The sequence below is a fragment of the Copidosoma floridanum genome, unplaced genomic scaffold (genome assembly GCF_036245765.1).
Source record: "Copidosoma floridanum isolate Cflo_tuat_1 unplaced genomic scaffold, Cflo_Japanese_pri ptg000009l, whole genome shotgun sequence".
Taxonomy (NCBI): domain Eukaryota; kingdom Metazoa; phylum Arthropoda; class Insecta; order Hymenoptera; family Encyrtidae; genus Copidosoma; species Copidosoma floridanum.
This window is the reverse complement of record NW_028321886.1, coordinates 6,610,195-6,628,965: the sequence shown is the minus strand read 5'-3', so window position 1 is coordinate 6,628,965 and position 18,771 is coordinate 6,610,195. Positions and strand designations below refer to the sequence as shown.

At 41.4% G+C, this 18,771-nt stretch overlaps 3 protein-coding genes across 5 annotated transcripts; 2 read left to right on the top strand and 1 right to left on the bottom strand.

Annotated features, from left to right (window-relative positions):
- The first annotated feature begins 1,452 nt into the window (after window positions 1-1,452).
- Window positions 1,453-4,847, top strand: LOC106646499 (uncharacterized). The gene is made up of 9 exons (XM_089589590.1): window positions 1,453-1,661; window positions 2,127-2,280; window positions 2,357-2,578; window positions 2,645-2,720; window positions 3,096-3,277; window positions 3,374-3,920; window positions 3,985-4,035; window positions 4,125-4,318; window positions 4,411-4,847. The coding sequence occupies exons 2-9, from the start codon at window positions 2,170-2,172 to the stop codon at window positions 4,510-4,512; spliced, it is 1,485 nt and encodes a 494-aa protein (XP_089445716.1). The 5' UTR covers window positions 1,453-1,661; window positions 2,127-2,169; the 3' UTR covers window positions 4,513-4,847.
- Window positions 4,848-5,120: 273 nt separating this feature from the next.
- Window positions 5,121-10,198, bottom strand: LOC106635984 (twisted gastrulation protein homolog 1-A). 2 transcript variants are annotated; one of them, XM_089589591.1, is made up of 4 exons: window positions 9,799-10,198; window positions 6,436-6,727; window positions 6,150-6,356; window positions 5,121-6,065 (listed from the first exon to the last, which is right to left on the bottom strand). In XM_089589591.1, exons 2-4 carry the CDS (start codon window positions 6,680-6,682, stop codon window positions 5,752-5,754), a joined length of 768 nt encoding a protein of 255 aa, XP_089445717.1. In that variant the 5' UTR covers window positions 6,683-6,727; window positions 9,799-10,198; the 3' UTR covers window positions 5,121-5,751. The 2 variants fall into 2 exon arrangements, with proteins under 2 accessions (XP_089445717.1, XP_014203681.2); XM_014348195.2 differs by lacking the exon at window positions 9,799-10,198 and adding an exon at window positions 8,645-9,092.
- Window positions 10,199-11,510: 1,312 nt separating this feature from the next.
- On the top strand, window positions 11,511-15,687 carry NUCB1 (Nucleobindin 1). 2 transcript variants are annotated; one of them, XM_014348172.3, is made up of 11 exons: window positions 11,512-11,738; window positions 12,245-12,380; window positions 12,451-12,552; window positions 12,629-12,859; window positions 12,926-13,022; window positions 13,102-13,178; window positions 13,251-13,353; window positions 13,431-13,611; window positions 13,725-13,869; window positions 14,087-14,125; window positions 14,294-15,686. In XM_014348172.3, the coding sequence occupies exons 2-11, from the start codon at window positions 12,249-12,251 to the stop codon at window positions 15,239-15,241; spliced, it is 2,055 nt and encodes a 684-aa protein (XP_014203658.2). In that variant the 5' UTR covers window positions 11,512-11,738; window positions 12,245-12,248; the 3' UTR covers window positions 15,242-15,686. The 2 variants fall into 2 exon arrangements, with proteins under 2 accessions (XP_014203659.2, XP_014203658.2); XM_014348173.3 differs by lacking the exon at window positions 14,087-14,125 and having other exon boundaries at window positions 11,511-11,738; window positions 14,294-15,687.
- The last annotated feature ends 3,084 nt before the right edge of the window (window positions 15,688-18,771 follow it).

The window sequence follows — 18,771 nt, the reverse complement described above, 5'->3', positions numbered from 1 at the left end:
CGGCTGCTTTCATCCTTGCGGTATAGTAGGTAAGTATCATCTTGGATTACCGTTAGCGCTCTAGTCCCCACTCCCCTGCACGCGCTCATCGCCACTTTGTTTGTTTTTTCCTTTTCCTTTTCCTTCATCTCCCGCAACCGGCTTTTCATTTCCAACTGGCAGCCGCTCGAGTGTCACTATGCTAGACTGACTTTCGATCCACGCCGGCTGCGGCTTATTTTCATTATGCACGCGCATATATATATCTACGTATAGCGCGTACCACCACAGTGAGCGAAAAGTGCACCTATACAACTGCAATCGGGGATTCATTTGCAATTACGTACGGGTATTATATAGACACAGGTATGTAATTTTGTAAACGGAGAAATGAAGCTTCCGCGTCTAAGTTTCGAGCCGCTGATTGTTTCTGGGGATAATAATACATCACTTTGACCCGGTAATACTCAAAATAAATTGTGTATGTACAGGGCCACAACGCCGTGTGTCCACAATATAGTTGGTTCGTAGGTATACCGCGACAAGATACATGTTTAGCTGTATCGACCGTTATCTCGAAAATTCCCGGCTACTTAATTTTTTCTTTGTTTTAGCCGATCACTCTTTTTGCATTGATCGAAGATGATGAGCACACGCAACGATGCTGGTGTACACGTTACTGCTAGTAGGTACATCCAAGTATCGTGCGGCGACGTATCGCGCAACAAGTAGTAACAGCTGCCGTACCGTCAGCCGTTACTACTGCCCGATCAGAGACTATACACTCATCCCTGCCACCCGTATACCGACTATAGGGGAGTAGGGCGTCCGTACGGTGGCGCCAACTTCGCGTCATATACACAATCCTCGCGTTCGAGGCGAAAGGCGAAAGACCTCCGATGTATATTATACTTATTATATACCCACGTATGTGCTACGTGGATAATGTACATCGTCAAATCGTATACCTAAAAACTCCGCTTGACCTTAGTCTGTACGCATGTACCGGCATGACAATAAGCCGTGATGTAACGCAAACAAGTACAACGTGTTTACTAGGGGTGGGGGGAGGAGGGGAGTGTGTGTGTGTGTGTGTGCAGCTTGCAAGCTCCCCCGGTGCTGTTGTTGATGGCTTCAGTGGAAACAGCCGAGTTGGTCAGACAGAGAGGGCGCGCTACGCGCAGGCGTTTTGAACTACATAATATTAAAGACAAAGACGATCCACAATGTATGTACGTAAGTACGTGTACAATAGAAACAGGGAGATAGTAGTGGGTCATACGTGTGTGTCGTGTACCACTACGATAACTACGCGGGCGCACGTCGATAGAGCACCAGAGAGCCCCCCCCATGTACGTACCGTGGGGAGCTCCTCTTTCAATCCCTCTCTCGCAGTCTCGCCAGGCGCGACAGACCCGCGCGTTTGTTTTCTGTACAACCCTCTGGCTCTTTGTGCTTTTTTTCTTTTTTTTTTTTTCTTGTTTTCCCTTCCTTTCCTCCCTCGCTCTTCCTCCCGATATTTTCGCGTGTGCTAACAGTTGGTGACCAATTAGCTACTGAAATGCCGTGGCCGACACGCGGACACGTCGATCCGACGATTACGGCACCGGCTACCACGACGACGACTCGCCCGATGATGCTGGAGCCTGCTGACGACGCTTCCGCGAAGCGTCCCCCTGCGCGTACGTCCAACGCACAAGCATGTATTAAATAAATACACCATCGTGTTGCTTACGGCTCGCAAGAGCTTTACAATTTTTTTTTTTTAATCTTAAAGTGTAGCGTCTTTAAGCCCACGTTGAGCAAACACGCATGAAAAGCGGTGGCGACAAAATCACGTTCATCGCCCAAATGTGATGGCGAAAGACAACAAAAGCTTCTCGCTTTATCTCTCTCTCTCTCGGCACGCTCCAACAATGTGCGCGCTTTCGTTGTCAACAAGTGATAATAATACCTACTCGATTAAGTATACCGCGGCCCCTGCCTCCGGAAATTCAATTTTCCGACACGACAAGCTTTTGTCGCGATTTTCATCGTCACGCGAGCCAACCATACCCCCTTTGTTTAATATACGTTTGGGGGTGATTTGAATTAAAAATATAGACGAATCGTGTGTAAAAATTGACGCGAGGTTTGGTTTTTTCCAGGTGAACTGGGATAATCGGCGGCCCAGTCAATTTGGCCGGCGACATGGCCGAGGGTGGCGGCAGGGGCGGACCAAAGTCCAGCGGTGACAATCAAATATCGCTGAATCGTATGGACGTCGACGAGTGCCTCGGCAGTTGGCTCGCGTACATCAAGGTAACGCGCGGCAAATTAAACCGGCCGATTGAAAATAAATACAATGGGGCGCGCGCGCGCGTGTGTGTGTGTACAGATGTTGAACGGGCTGTGCTCGGCGGGTACGAAGCTGGCCCTGTCGCTGCAGGCGCTCCTGTCCGTGCACGACAGGATGGCCAGGTGCAGGGTGACGGCTCAGTGCCTGGCTGGCTGGGAGGAGCTCACCCGGGCCACCAACGTGGCCAGTCACACGGTCAAGAAACACGTGGCCGCGGCCATGAAGGATTACGAGGTTCTCGACAACGACGCCGAAAAACACGTAATATTACCGATTGCTTGGCAAATGGAAAGAAAAAAAAATAAACTCATCGTTTCACAATTCCAGGACATCCTTCGAGACAACCTGCTGACCTTCATCAATCTCCAGTACCAGTTCTGCGTCGCATGCTGCAAGTGCTTGGGTGAGTTTGCACGTATGCATACGTATATGTATACTTTATGCACGTACACACACGGTACACGTATCGTCGAGGCATCGAGTCAAGTTCACGCTGTTGATGAATGTATACACCCGTTCCGTTCTAAGAGGATGTAAAACACGGGAACTGAGGCGTATCACGCGACCGAGCTGCCCTCGACCGATCGTACACACGTATGCCTATACTCGCGCGTGTGAATCTGATTTTACATACCTAACTCCGCATGGATTATATACAATCTTGATCGATTGTGTGTCCGTCTCATCCATCCGATGAATAAATAACACGCGTACGCGACAACGATAAAAATAAGTCATCGTGGACATTGTGAAAAGGACACGGGTTATTTATTTGTAGGGAGCATGGCCGAGTGCTCGTGCACCCAAGACGGTAGCGAGTGCGACATAGCTGCGCTCCAGCAGTGCTTCGAGCGATTGTACAGCTCACCGACGCCCGCTTCCTCATCGTCCACGACGCAAAATCCATCGCAGCACAGCAGTCACAGGTCGCCCCTGCCCTACTCGCTCTTTCCTCTGCAGGTAAAGCGATGTGGTTTTTTTTTTTTTTTTTTTTTTTTGCCTTTGGCACTTTGTTCCAATTTGGCAAATATCTTGTACGGTTGAAAAAAAAAAAAGGTCCAGAGGAGATGGTCGGAGACAGCCGCGGCGGAGATGTCGGGCGCCGAGTCTTCCGAGCAGGCGGTGCGCAGGTGGTCGATGCCGTGGGACTGCCGTCACGTGACCGAGTGGCCGAGACAAGACACGACGACGGCCCGGTCGCGGCTCAGGGTACCCGGTCCGTACCACCAGGAGCAGCGCAGCAGGTCCTCGACCCCGGAGTCCCTGTGGAAGGCGCAGCAGTCAGCGACGCAGAGCGCGAGCCAGGACGGCTTGCGCGAGGCCATACAGTTGCTCTCGTGCAAGCCGGGACTCAGGCCCTCGAGCCACCACCACCACCATCAGCCCAACAGCGCTCATCCGGCCGCTTCGGCGTACCATCAGCCAGTCCTGCCCGGTGTCACCCTCACCGCCTGTAGCTACGAGACCATAGGCTACGAGTCATCGGCCTCCTCGTCGTCCGTCTGGCCGGGCTCCTGCAGGGCTGGGGCTGGCGGTGGCTCGTCGAGGGGAACCTGCTGGCCCCACGACTATTCCCACTCCAGCGATTACTCCGACCACTCGGGTATACATACCACTTTATACAACCACATAGGGTTTTTTTTGTTTACACGTGTTTTCATGCTCAGGCCATCGGGATAGCGACCACAGCGTGCACAGCTGCGAGCACAGAGATTCGGGTGAGCGATACAACACACTTTTGTCTCTCTTCTTTTTTTTTTTTTTTTTTTTACGACACATTTAATGATATTGTAATCCACGTGTATAGAGCACAGCGTAGGAAGCGGTAGCGGGCACGGGGACAGCAAGGACAGCATTCATTCCCACAGCGATTACGGTGGTCATCGCGAATCCGATCCCGGACCGGTTGAGCTGCTCCAGTCGCGCAAGAACAGCTCGTCGACCGACTCGTGCATCTCGGCTCACAGTAGGTCGGGCTCGGAGAGCGCTGCCGGTGCTGGGGTGAGAAATACTATGATGTGTATACATATAGGCACACAACGAGCCTTTTGTTTGTTGCACATATACATAAACACGTTACTGCCTCTTGTCAGGAATCGGTTAGATCCAACCTGTACTCCATGTGGAGCGGCAGCGATTTGCCGTTCATCAAGCTGACCGAGAGCAGCGAAAATCAAGAGGATTCGACGCGCTGATGTGACCGAGCAATCGTCGTCACTTGGTTTTACCCAAAATCACTAAACAGACCAAAGATACGCACGTGTGTGTTTAAAAAACTATATATAGCGAAAGTCAAGTATATATCACCGAACGTCCTTTGCCTTTTTTTGCGTGCAAAAGGAGGGGGAAAGTTTGCAGGCGCGTTTGGTATACATACATTGTGTATAGATAAATATATATATATTTATTAGATATGACAATTGCCAAGCAGATGTGTACCAATTCGATGGAATTTTTTTTTTTTTTTTTTTAAGAGAAATGTTACGTATCAATTACGGGATTAAACACACCATGGATGTTGTTTTTGTTTTTTTTTAAATCTGTTTATGATTATAGTACCTCGTGTTTGTTGACAATTGTGTCTACGTTGAATCTTTATCGTCGCTGTATAAATTACAAGCATCGCACAGATTTGCCATTATATATATTACATGGACGCAAACAAACTGCCAAAAATAAAGATTTTCTAACACAACAATATGTGAGACGACGTATCCATATAGATATATAACGCAATAATTGATGTACACTTGGATTATAGGCATTTAATGTACGTTTATGTTTTCATATACGAGAGAAAGAACATAAAAAAAAGATATTAACAAAATAAAGAAAGAAAAAAAAAATGTTTCAAACAATTTTTCCTCGTTTCTACTAATTATACTTACAATAGACTAATACATACTACAGATACGAAGAACATGTAAAAAACATGTGGCATTTAATAAGAAAAAAAAAAATTTTTTTTTTTTTACATCCTATACATATATATGTACAATTTAATCCTTATGGCACAGAGTTATACAGTATACAAATAATTAACTACGCGATTAAAATAAATCCAACTCATCGACGACAAAATTAAAAAAAGTTACAACCTTGGGACGCCTGGCGGCTATTATACCATATGTATCGGGCCGTCGCATACCACTCGATTTCCAACTGTATATACTCAACTGTAGACATCCTTAAAAACGTGTATTGAACAAAGTATGAAACACGCAGAGTTACATAAAGTCAAGCACAGCTGAGAATCGTTGTTGTATTTATTTGTTTGTTTTTCATATCAAAAGGAATAATAAAAGCAGCCGACAGTGGCATTCCTCGCAAGTACCGCCGATCGAGCCATTTCTCGAGAGAGTTGACGATTCGAGCGCGACGCAACAACCAACCGAGAAACAATAAGCAGCAAGAGCCACGTAGCCAAAGAGGACTCAGTCGACCTCGTCGTTGCCCAAGTAATCGTCGTCCTGTCCGTAATCGTCGAACTGCTCCTTGAGCTCCTCCTCCTTGTCGACGGGGCACTTTTGGCACCGGGACTCGTTGATGCCGTAGTTGATGCACGTGTCGCCCACGCACTCGCAACAGCCGTCGTGGAACCAGCGGTAACTCGACGCCCCCATGCTCTGGCAGCTCTTTTTGCACTGACCCCACGAGGTGCACGTCGATATGTAAGCCACCGAGCAATTGAACGTCACCACGTTGGGCTTCAACGGGTGATTCAGCTGCGTCTCGTCGTTCTCCGACACTGGAAGAAAAACAAAAAAAACAAAAAAACAAACAAATTTAGATTCAGAATTACAACACAAGTCCTTGCTTGACGATGATTTACTCATGCGGTATTTAATCTCCTTGTCCGGCTTGGGTGAGAACAGAGTGATGTTAAAGTCGACCGGGTACGTGAAGGTGTGCCACCTCTCGTGGGGGTCGGGCTCGGCAGTGAGGGCTTGGAAGAGGCCGGGGATCGGCTCGCCAAACTCCTCGACGTGGGATTTTTTGCTCAGCCGGCTGTCCGTGACGTTGGGCTTCGGGCACAGATCTGCAAGAAAATACACCGATGGGTAATCTACATTGTAGCCAAATCCAAAAGCGATGGCGATACGAAAATGAGGACCCACCGACGCAGGAGCAGCACTCGTCGTAGAGATACGACAGACAGGAGAAACAGTCCTTGCAGCAGGTGCACGAGACGAGGTCGCACTTGCAGCTCTGGGTGAGCATGCACTTGCTCACGACGCTCGCGCATATAGCCTCGTTGCAGGCGTAGCTCCAATTAAACGAGGACAGGAGGAGAACGGTCAGGCCCAGCAGGCTCACGGGTGATGATGCCAAGGCTGCTACGTCGTTGGCCATCCTGGGGCTCATTTAAACGTATTTCTTCTTTTTCTTCCCCTTACTTCGCCTATGCTCCTGTCGACATAACGATTCATTGGCTTGTGAGTAAATGCTGTACGATAGTATATACCCATGAGACATACATTTTTCTTCATTTGATACACCTATAGTACTTGAAAGGGTCAATTTTAAATATATCGATAACACATGCTCTCAAAAAGTCGCGGCGTCATAAACTAAAATTAGATTGCATTGCTTCTGCGAGGGTATTAGCGCTACATTGTTTTGCTTACCCTCTTTTATAGCCAGAAGGGATAGTCTTACAAATATCCTTTTTATCATACTATGTATTATATATCCCGTGTATACCACCTACGTGCGGAACAAAGCATACTTTGGCGTGAGATGAAAAAATAAGGACAGTCGCTTTCAACGAGCTTGTAAAATTGAAAAGCGATTTTTTAAAAATGAGTGTGGGTATCGCACTTTTCCGTGAAATGATTCCGGTGGTATATACGAGTGCTCTGACTATATATGAACTATTATCGCTGAGAGAGAAACCGAGCGATCGGCACGTTCACTCGACAAATTTACATTCCACGTAATCCCCTGGATATACACAATGCACCCGAACAATGAAAAGGGTTGTGCAGCTTATATACATCATATACATGGGCACTAAAGTACGTGTGCCAGTGTGTACCCCGGACCGAATGTCGAATATATACAATGCAGCAACGATGACTTTGAGCGCCAAGTGTACGTGGCGCCACTCTGACAGGTGATTTTATTATCCTCCGTATCCGTAGAGATAAATTTGTATGATCCACCCAAAGGGACAACGGGGAGTATCGTTGTGTACATATATATATATTCGGCAAACTTTGGAAACTGCGTCCCTGTTGATTGTACCTGGGAATTATAGCTATAATCAACAAAGTCCAAAGTAAGAAAGTATGGCCACCCTCTCGATTATCTTGCTGAGCCCAACAGATAGTAATTTCTCGGACAAATGTAATTATACGCTTCGCAGGAGCCATCCCCCTCCGTCTCTCTGCTCCTCGACCCTCACGTACTTATACCTATAATGTAAGAATAAGCTTTTTTTTTTTTTTTTTTATGCTCGCGCGCGTTTGTCCTCCTTGAATCTCGACGTCAGGTGTGTACCATCGTCTGGCCCCGCGTGCAGGGATAAACGAGAAAACAAGAGAGATAGAGAGAGAGCATGACTAAACGGAGAAAAATGTCGGCGCCTCGTATACATATATGTATATATACCCATGCATTTATTAACTTTGTTGGGGATTGTTGGTGGTGCACGACGCAGTTTGAGAAAAATACTTGTAGATCGGATCGGGTCAACCGAAGCACTATACACTCTTCGATCGTTAGGTTTAAAGGAGAAAACAATTTTTTTGTCCATGTGATGGACATGTGAGATTAAAAGCATCGATGAATATGTCCGTACAGAAGAGAAAGCGAGATCGTGGAGATGTGTTTCGATCTCATAGGAGGAATCGGGAAGAATCAATGGTTCGCGAGTCGACGTAACAAGTATCATTTTGCATCTGTACATGTATATAGATGAGTACCACCTCCTCTACCATGTACAGCAGAACGAGTGAGATAGTAAAATACGGAATCGACTTGAATGCCACTCTCTTTCTCTTCGCTGGCAAAATATTGCGAAACACGTGCGAAAACAAACAGATACCCGTCGAAGCCGTCCACTCCACTACCGATCGTATAGTATGATACTTAGGTATGTCGCCCCGAGCTCGATAATCATACGTATTATATATGCTACAGTCGTTCGCTTTGGGATGAATCGATTTTTCGCTGTGTACATCCGACGAACCAAGAAAACAGGTTGACCACACGCGCTCGGGCAAAGGATGTAACGATTGTCGCGATAGTTGGAGCAGTGGCGTGCTAATAATAGTTGGTAAATCTGCGCAATCGATTGCAAATCTGTGAGAATATACAACGCACCTGTTCGGGACGATCGGTTACTCCGTGCTGTCCCCACTTGTACCAAAGGCGTATAGGTCTTTGTCTTTATTCCGCACGATATAATTCACCCAGTCAGCACTTGTCACTAGTACGTACACTGCACAGAGAACCGGCTGGGAAAATCTGCAACTTGTGCTCACGAGCACCGGCACTCCCGCGTCGACGTTATTCTCGATGGCGAGCGATCGCCGTGTGACATTATACTTTGTACGCGCTCGAGGATCGCCGATCCCACCGCAGGACTGACTCTCGCAGGCTTTTGGTGTTGGTTCTTTGGTTTATGTCAATAATGTTACGAGCTAGGTAACAAGCCAAGCTGGACTGAGAAGCGATCGGCAAAGTGGACTCGGTCGTGTAATGCCAGAGAGAGAGAGAGAGGACCACTGGCGGCTGGTGCAGGAGAAGAAGGAGGTGGATGAGGAAAAAGGCGCACCGCAAGCGGAGAGAAGGAGAACGCCTCTCACTGGCCGCAGCGAGGCTGGAGGCTGGAGGTGGTCAGAGCCGATCTCGAGGGAAGGGAGAGACTGGTTTTCGAATTACTTTTTATTTTTTCCTTCCCCCCCCCTTACCGATCTTTAGGGGGGACCCGCGTATAATTATAGGTACTATGAGGAAGTGGATTAGCTCGTTTCGTGGTTTTGCGTTTGGTTCTCTATTCGCGAGATCGGTAATCCCTTGGATCGGTCGTTCTTGTCCTCTGGATCGAAAAAACGATCGCCGTCTCTACCGAGATAAAGAGACATATACAAGTAGAGTCAACGAGATAGAGAGTTTACTTGTCGCCCATCCCAACTATCGGAGATTTATACAAAATGTTGTTATTGATAACGTATCCTTGAAAGTATTTGTCCCGCTTTCCCCTTTATTATTCATCTGTACAATATCGTACATACATATTTCAGTTGCAATCGTAATTAACAATTGGCTCTGACGCGCGTGGAAACCTCTACAATGACGGTATATCATCGGTATCATGATACATGAATTACAATTATTATTGTTATCATCATTAATATTGTCCATGTTGGGCTCATCGCAAAAAAAGTGTACAGCATTTGTAGAGGTACCCAAAAGCGCGCATACTGCCAAAGAGAGGAATAATAACGTACACTCCTGCCGCGTGCTTCATTTACCTTATAAAATGGGATTATTGCATTTAGCCACTTCCGCTCCGGTCCTCGTCATCAGCGACTTCCCGGCTCTTGTCCCCTCGGGCGGCGTTAACGACGGCACGTACGCGTTATTTTCGCGCACACGCTTTGGACCATTTCGTACTTGCTCGCGCGCTCGAACCGTTGGAAGCGCCTCGTCGAGTACTATACCTTTGAAAACCATGTACCGCGCGCGAATAACGTACACCCACGCACTGAAACTACTCTCACGCGAACAAATACATAAACAAATAATGTCAGTTGGTACAACGACTCGGTGGACGCGACCAAACAATCCACTCGCACGTGTTACACTGTAAATGTGGATCAACGGCGCTTGACGTACTTTGGTAAGTATATAGGATTAGGAAGCGATCCAATCGAGTCCTCGAAGTTGACTGAGGGTGTATTCCGCAAATGCTGCCAGCAGTTAAGTTACGTAGGTCGTGGTAACGCCGCATGGTCGGGCGGCGCTAGCGTCAACCTGTACTAACTGTCGGTGGGTTCCGCATGTCAACAAACTCCGAAATATCAGATGGCATGGGAGCGAAAACAGTAAAAAATATCAAAGTTTGTTGACATGCGGAACCCACCGACAGTTTAGTACAGGTTGACGCTAGCGCCGCCCGACCATGCGGCGTTACCACGACCTACGTAACTTAACTGCTGGCAGCATTTGCGGAATACACCCTGAAAAGAGAAAGGGAAAGAAGTGGAAAAAAAGGTAAAACTCATGCTTGGGTGGAGTTGACGTTCGTCGTTGTATATTATCTTGGGGAAGTAGTTCAGGCATCAATGAGGGGTGGAGCCGAGTCTATTCGACGCCACCGCAGGTATGCCAAAGAGACGTTAAACGCAAGGAAAACGACGGTACATGCATATATACGAGGGAAGAGAGGGAGATAGGACACTCGTCTAGGGCCCAAGCGCGTGGGAAGGGAGGGGACCTCCCCTGAGGGACGTATCCACGCATACCTGATGTCCATGTGTCTGTTAATGGACCGCTCTCTTCTTGGACTCGGTATATAACGTTGCATTCTTCAAATTCAATTTTCTCGTCCAGAGAAAGAGAGAGAGATGCAGAGCTGGGGATAATCATTGTGAGAAAGGATGCCACTTTTGTTGCGATATCCAAATCATTTAGTCCAAGAATTGGTCATCCTTACATTTAGGGGACACTATGAGGCAAGGTGAATTAATTTCGTCTTTTTAATGAGGACGAAAAAATAGTTTTGTCAATATAAATGCTCCGTATGAAGTAAAAGCACGAGGTGATAAAAAAAACTCATTAACTAAAGTTGCCCAGAAACATACATGTGTTATATCTGAATATACATTTGAACTATTAGAGCTAATATAAATATAGTTATGTTTTAATAGATTCAGATTAACCTCGAGTGCTCCTTGGCAACAACGTGTAGACGAAATATAAATTATTTCAAAGTTGAAAGAAACGCCAAGTGTAAATACAAAGAAAATGCTTTTTAAAATATGTTACCGTTTTCAATGCACCTCATTGGTCACATGAGATGATGAGACCTACCGCCAGTGGCTACATCATTCAGTCGCTAGTAAATTTTTCAACCAATCACGAAGCTTTTCCAACTGTTGACACTCGATGCAAGCGCCACTGTTGGAACTCTCGAGGCAGTGATGAAATGCGCCTCTCAATGATGTAGTTCCAAGTTTCGCCACCTTTTGACTGAGAAAAAAGAGGTATATAAATCTGGTTTTGGTCACCCCTGACGAACGAAACGGAGTCTGCTGCATATGGAAACAAGTTTTCTTACGTATACTTTCTTTTCGTTTTCTGCTAATGTCCTCCACCAACTCAGTTTGGTCGTTGGAAATACATAATCTAAACACGAAAAGGCATTTCTACTGCGAAAAATAAAAGGGCGTGGATTGTTGCATTTACTCAGGTATTTGTTTTAATTTCTCTTTTTCTGCCTTGCATTGACTCATGCAGACTATAAGCAAGTAAGCCCTTTGAGGTTTCGCTACACATTTTCATTTGAAATTTTCTAAACACGGTGGTTTTTTCTTCTTAAGATCATAGTGTTTTTTTTTATGCGTTCGACAAATGTTACATATGCATTAGTCGATAGTTTACAAAATTCGTAAAAGTTAAAATTATCGCAAATATTTGACTCCTTCCACACTGTACATATGTAACAATGACCATTTATATTTATGAAAAATTGGCCAAACATTTTTGTTGTTTTTTTCATCACATCACTCTTTCTAGTCCCTATAGTAGTGTAATGTAAATATATCTACGTAACCTAGACAAGCTTATCGCACTTATTCTACGTGTCGACTACTGTCAATTAATATCTTCCGATGTCGTTTTACAATGTTATTTTGCTATTCATTTAACGATTTTTTTTCCACAATGCTTATTAATGACTCGGGGATTTTTTTGCAGGAAAATGAAATTATTATTATTATTGCTGGTGGCACTCCTTTTATTACAAGGTTCTGTTGCTCCACCTGTTACAAAAGAAAAGGAAAAAGAGACGGAAAATGAAACAGAAAATGAAACTGAACACCTTGAAGGATTGGTATTTATTAAGCAAACTAATACATCTAGATATTTACAACTAGAAATTTTTTAATTGATTATTTCTACAGGATTTGGAGTATGGACGTTATTTTAAAGAAATAGTAACAGCACTAGAAGGCGATGATAACTTTCGCAAGAGATTAGAGGAAACAGATGCTAGTGATATTCGCGTAAGTATACTCTTTGTAAAATAAAAAATAAATTTTTATTTCCCCTCAAGTTGACCATGAAAAATTTTCTTTACAGTCTGGAAAAATAGCATACGACTTGGATCTAGTAAATCACAATATTAGGTCGAAATTAGACGAAATAAAGAGGCAAGAACTCAATAGACTGAGGCAAGAAGCCACACATGAATTTGAAATGGAAAATCACATTCAGAAAGAGTACATGAAAATTCCTAAAAATATCGAACACTTGGATCAAGATAATCCCCATAGTTTTGAAATTAATGATCTTAAAAAACTGATTCAAAAGGTTTGCTACAATATTTTCACTTAAAATATGAAATCAAAAGCCGATATTAATGTAAATTAATAACAGTCCATTCAAGATTTGGAGGAAGCAGATAACAAGAGGAAAAAAAACTTCACGCAATACGAAATGGAGAAAAAATATAAAGAAGAGCAAAAAAAGAACAGTAGGAAAACTCGAAAATTATTTTTACATAAGTAAAAAATATTAAATAATTTAATTTGTTTAAAAAAATTTTGTTCTAGATATGACTGAACAACAAAAAGAGATATATCAACATGAAATTGAAGAAAAAGAAAAAAAACATAAAGATCACGAGCCAGTAATTACTTTTGTTACAAAATTTCCAAATTATAAATTTCGTTGAAAATAAATAAATTTTATTTTTTTTTAGTTACATCATCCAGGTAGCAAAAAGCAGTTAGAAGAAGTTTGGGAAGAAGAAGATCATATGAAAGATCAGGAATTCGACCCAAAGGCATTTTTCCACATGCATGGTATGTTTTTAAAGTGATAAATGTAATAGTTCTATTTTAAGTAAGAATTAGTTTGATGATTTTGCTTCTCATACAAGATTTGGATGGAAATGGTTTTTGGGATGAAGATGAGTTAAAAACGATGTTTCTTAGAGAAATACACAAACTTTATCCAGACGGAAATTCAGAAGTTGATCCTGTTGAAAAAACTGAGGAACTAGAGAGAATGAGGGAGCACGTCTTCAAAGAAGCTGATACCAATGGGGATAGACTCATTAGGTAAGGCTTCAGTAGTTTTTATCAATTGTTTGTTCAGGAAAACTATGAAATCAAGATAAGATTGAAATTAATACCCAGTAAATTCTAACAATAATGTTCTTTGCTTTATACAGTTACAAAGAATTTTTAGTACAGTCATCAAAAAAAGAATTTGATCAAGATCCTGGTTGGGAAACACTTGACCAAAAACAAGTATTCTCGGATCAACAATACGAAGAATACAAACAAGAACTTGAGAAAGCCTTGGCTAGAGGACTGGTAAGATGACGTAAAATAAAATATTTATATTGCTTGTTTTGAGTGAGCATGTTATTTCGTAAACAACTTCCCAGTAACCAAATCGGATGTTTTTCTTTTCATTTCATGAATAAAAAAATTTTTTTTTAGTATAGATTTTCACATGTTTGCAAATATATTTGCTAATACTTAGTAACTAGAGCTATTAATTTTGCTTGTGCATTGTTTTTTTCATTAGTCACCAGAACATGCCAGTCAATTAGCTGCGCAGCATCAAGTAAGTTTGTAGAAACCACTATACCTATCGACGTTTAGTGTACTCTTCCTCTACTTATTTCTCTGTAGTATCATTTCTGAATTATCTTTGATTTGGCATGACTATTAAAAAAAAAAAAAATACAAAAAAATATTTAAAAAATAATAACGTTACTAAAATGTTTTTCAGTTTCCACCGTATCATAATGAGATTCCACAGCACGTTCAACAACAACAATACCAACAGATACCACAGCAACAGTACCATCAACAGGGTCAATTTGGTCACTTACCACCACAGCATTTTGATCAATTTAATCAAGCACATGGAGATTACCAGCAAGGTCACCCTATGCAACCTCAATATGGTCACGTTCCACAACAACCCCAGTATCATCCAAATGATATAAACTACGTACAACCACAGCAGAATTTCAATCCAAATCAACAACTACCTGTGGGACATGTTCCACCACCACAACAGTATCAACAGCATCAAGCGGCAGCAAATCAGATTCCTCAGCAACAGTACTACCAACCACCTCCAGGAGTTCCAAACCATGTACCTCAGCAACAATTCCAACAATCACTGCCTGTACCATCTCCAGAAGTTCACAATGCAGTTCCTCACCAGCAGTTCCAGCAGCTACCTTCACAACAAAACGCAGTCCCTCAGCAACAATTTCAACAAGCTCCCCCAGTTCCGAGCCAACAGCAATTCCAACAGCAACAGATCGTTCAACAACAATATAACCAACCACCTGGTCAGCCACAACAGCATCAGCAGCAACAACAACAGGAGCATCATCAGCAGCAACAACAACAGGAGCATCAGCAGCAGCAGCATCATCAGCAGCAACAGCAACAACAAGAGCATCATCAGCAGCAACAACAACAAGAGCATCATCAGCAGCAGCAACAAGAACAACATCAGCAGCAGCCTCAGCATCACCAAGAACAACATCAACAACAACAACAGCAGCAGCAACAGCAGCCAAATCAACAGCCTCCTGTGTCCAGTGATCCAAAGCCTCCATCTCAACTACCTCCACAAAATCATCCTCAAGCTGACATGTCGCACGATTCAAATCAACAGCAACAACCAGGAGTTGCTGCTACAGGACAGGCTCATCAATAAGTTCCTCACAACAAAAAGGTGACAAAATAATACTTTCAACAATGCTCAAACTAACTTGTGTACTCTTGAGACTTCCAATGCAGTTTAAAGTGCAGTATTTGATATGTAAATGTTGATGAAAACTTCGTGTTTTGTTTGATAATTAATATAAAATTTTAAGAATATTGAAAAGTTTGTAATATCTATAATGTAATAAATCATGCCAAAAATTCATAACAAGTTGTAAACTTATATTTCATAATTTGGTCCTTCCACACATGCAAGTATCTTCAATTATACGAGGGTAAAGGGTAATTTGTGATTAATGTAAAGACAAATTTTATATATATATTTTTTTTTAATATTTATTATTATTGCATATTGTTTACGTTAGTATATTACTTAGGTATACGTGCCAAGTAGCAACTTAAATGTATGATTGCGTGATTTTGTTTGTTCCTCGGTACGTAGGGTAATGTACGCTTACTCCGTATTATATATAGGGTGTATTTATATGTATACTATAATTTTTTTCGGTAAAACGTCACCTTAAAAGCTATTTGGTAAAATAAATAATAATTTACAACGAATTGCGGCTTTTCTTCCATGATACTTCCAACTTCTGCACGTAATGTTTTTATTTTTCTTCAAAACTTCACTTTTGAATGCATTTTACACTTGAATTGTACCACAATTTTTTTACACAACATATTTCAAACAACAAAATCAAGTAAGCCTTTTGTTTGTTCATTTATAATTAGCTTCGATGACGCTTGCCCTATCAATTATCATATAAATAACAAATTGGTCTAGCTAAATGAAAAGGAATCTCTTGAAGGATTTTAAAAATAACAATGAATCATATGTGACAATGGAAAACAGGGAAAAACGTTTTTATAAGAAAAAAAAAAAAAAAAAAAAAAAAAAGAAAAAATAATCAATATACTTTTCCGTGATAACTTTTATAATTGACAGTTTGATAACACCATGTCCGTTAAAAGTATCTACAAAATCGTAAAAAAAAAAAAAATAATAAATACTTAACTACGAGCGCGTGGACAAAACAGAACCGACCCTTGAACCCTTATGCATACGTATACACAAAACTTGCCTGTTTTCCAGCACATCAATAGATGATTATTATTATCTGGTTACAAGATATAATCGTAAGGGCTACTGACTTTGCCTTGATCGGGGGAAAAAAAAAAGTAACTAAGTTTATACGTTCGTGCGTATGTATGTATATTGTATGAGCAGGAAAAAAATTATTTGGCTTGAAAATACTCGAAAAAACTGTTTGCCGCCAATGCAGATTTCTTCTTATCGTTAAAACAGTCTTAAAGTAGCGCCGAATAACTTTTTTCTTGATTCCCGCGGAAAAGCGAGAGCGCACCACCGTTAGGGGCGGCCTTCCTCCTTTTTTTTTTTTGTTATATATATATATATATATGTATGTATTTTCCCATTTTCTTGAAGAACGAAAGAAAAATAAATAATTGTACAATTGATTCGTAAACTAATAGTATTAATTACATTGAAGTAATAAAGCTTAATGAAGGGGAAGAGTGGGACTCTTCTCTGCTGCCGTAATTACAAAATAAATATATTCCGCGAACGAACTATGTAACACAATGATAAAACGCGCTATTTACAATACGTAATGTATATGATGATAGCATATATATATATATATATATATATATATATATATATATATATATGTAGTATACAATGTAGAGTCGAACGCAATAGTGCGAAAGTGCGAATTACGAACGATCAAGGAAGTAACGCGACTTTTTTTTTCTCTCTTTCTCTTTCACTTATCTTTTATTACCAACGTCACAGATACAATCACTGCGATTCAACGTATTGCAAAAATAAATTCAAGATATTGTTTATCCTAAGATTCGTATAAAAAGTAAATAAGGGGACGCTGAAAGTAACCGCGTGTAACGTTAAAATTATACATCAGATCCAATACAAATGCTTTTACATCGTCGCATTTTTTATACAGGGTCTCAGACACCGCCGCTCATATAGTCAGTTATACACACATTGCAAAAAAGATTCTGCTAATTTTTTTTTTTTGTTTTTTTTTTTTGTTTTTATGAATAACATACTCGTATCGCGCATCGGTGTTGTTAGTAATATCTGAGTTTCCATCGTTCATATTATTTTTCGATAATCGTATGAATCTTGTATAATATATTATACTTGCTCGTCTTGCTAAATTACACGAAACATTATCATTCGCTATATAATATTCAAGTCTATTTTTGCAGCATTTTAACATTGCAAGACGAATGAAAATGCTGCCTATAATCGATTAAACGTACAAACTTGACTTTTAAATAATGATAAAAAAAAAAAAAAAGATTCGCTTTGTTCAGTGAAATTTACACATTGATAAAGTACCTACTACAGTTACGGATACAAAAACTTGAACGAAAGACGTAAAATTTTCATTGATTAATTGAACTTTTTCAGATCAGATCTGTCTGTCATCGTAGCCAATAACTGCAAGCACACAGTTAGGCACATTTCGTCGGACTTTGGATTCCCGTCGTGCAGCAGCTGTAGAAAATATCATTTCAAGGCGATAATTTACTGCCAAAAAGGCACAATAGCCAATTGCGTAGTTCATACGAGGAAAAACAATGCCATATTCCTCTGATTTCAAAAACAAGCAAATTGTCATTTTTTTACGACTACATCTTTTCCTTACATCACCCCCGTGGTTCATGTCAGTTGCAGCAGAACGGGAACCCTAAATCCGCCGCAGCATATCTAACGATGCACTAAAATACTAAAGTCGTCTAAGTACTCATATTTTTTTTTTCTATTCATATTGTTACATCAATCGATAATAGTTGGCTAAATAAAAAATAATTGAGCGTCGGGTATCGCAATCACTTTTCCTTTTTTTTTTTTTTTTTTTTTTTGCTCACACTGCTGGTATTTTACATTGTGAAAAATAGCGATCTTAAGTCCAAATCAGTTCTTTTTTTGTACGCAAAGCTCCTAAGACGAATACAACGTAATTTTTTTACTTTTTTGCTTTTAGTACACATTCCCAGCAGTATCCCTCTTTTTTTGTAATATATACCTATTGTATTTATATTTATATTTATATTTATATATATATATATAATTTTTGTATTCTCTATCAATATAATAGCGTATTAGATACTTTTCACTTACATATAAGTATATATGTAATATATAGATGTTAATTTTTTTTCCTCATCTGTTAACTATTACACCGTATACAAAGAACAAAAACGTGAAAACAAAACCTTTAATCATCGACGCTTCCGAATTAACTTTCTCTCCCGCACTTTTACTCTTTATTTTCTAGATTATCACTCTGTCAGCCTCTTGCTCAACTATCTCAAACAAACAAACAAAACGAATTGTTAAATGTGTTTAAAAGACATGCCATTCAGGGTATTACCGGTGTGAGTTTATCCGAAACCGAAATTTTGTAGATCATCCACGTCTCGTACAAAAAAAGCAACGAGAAAACTTTTTTCACGTCACGAGTCTACGAG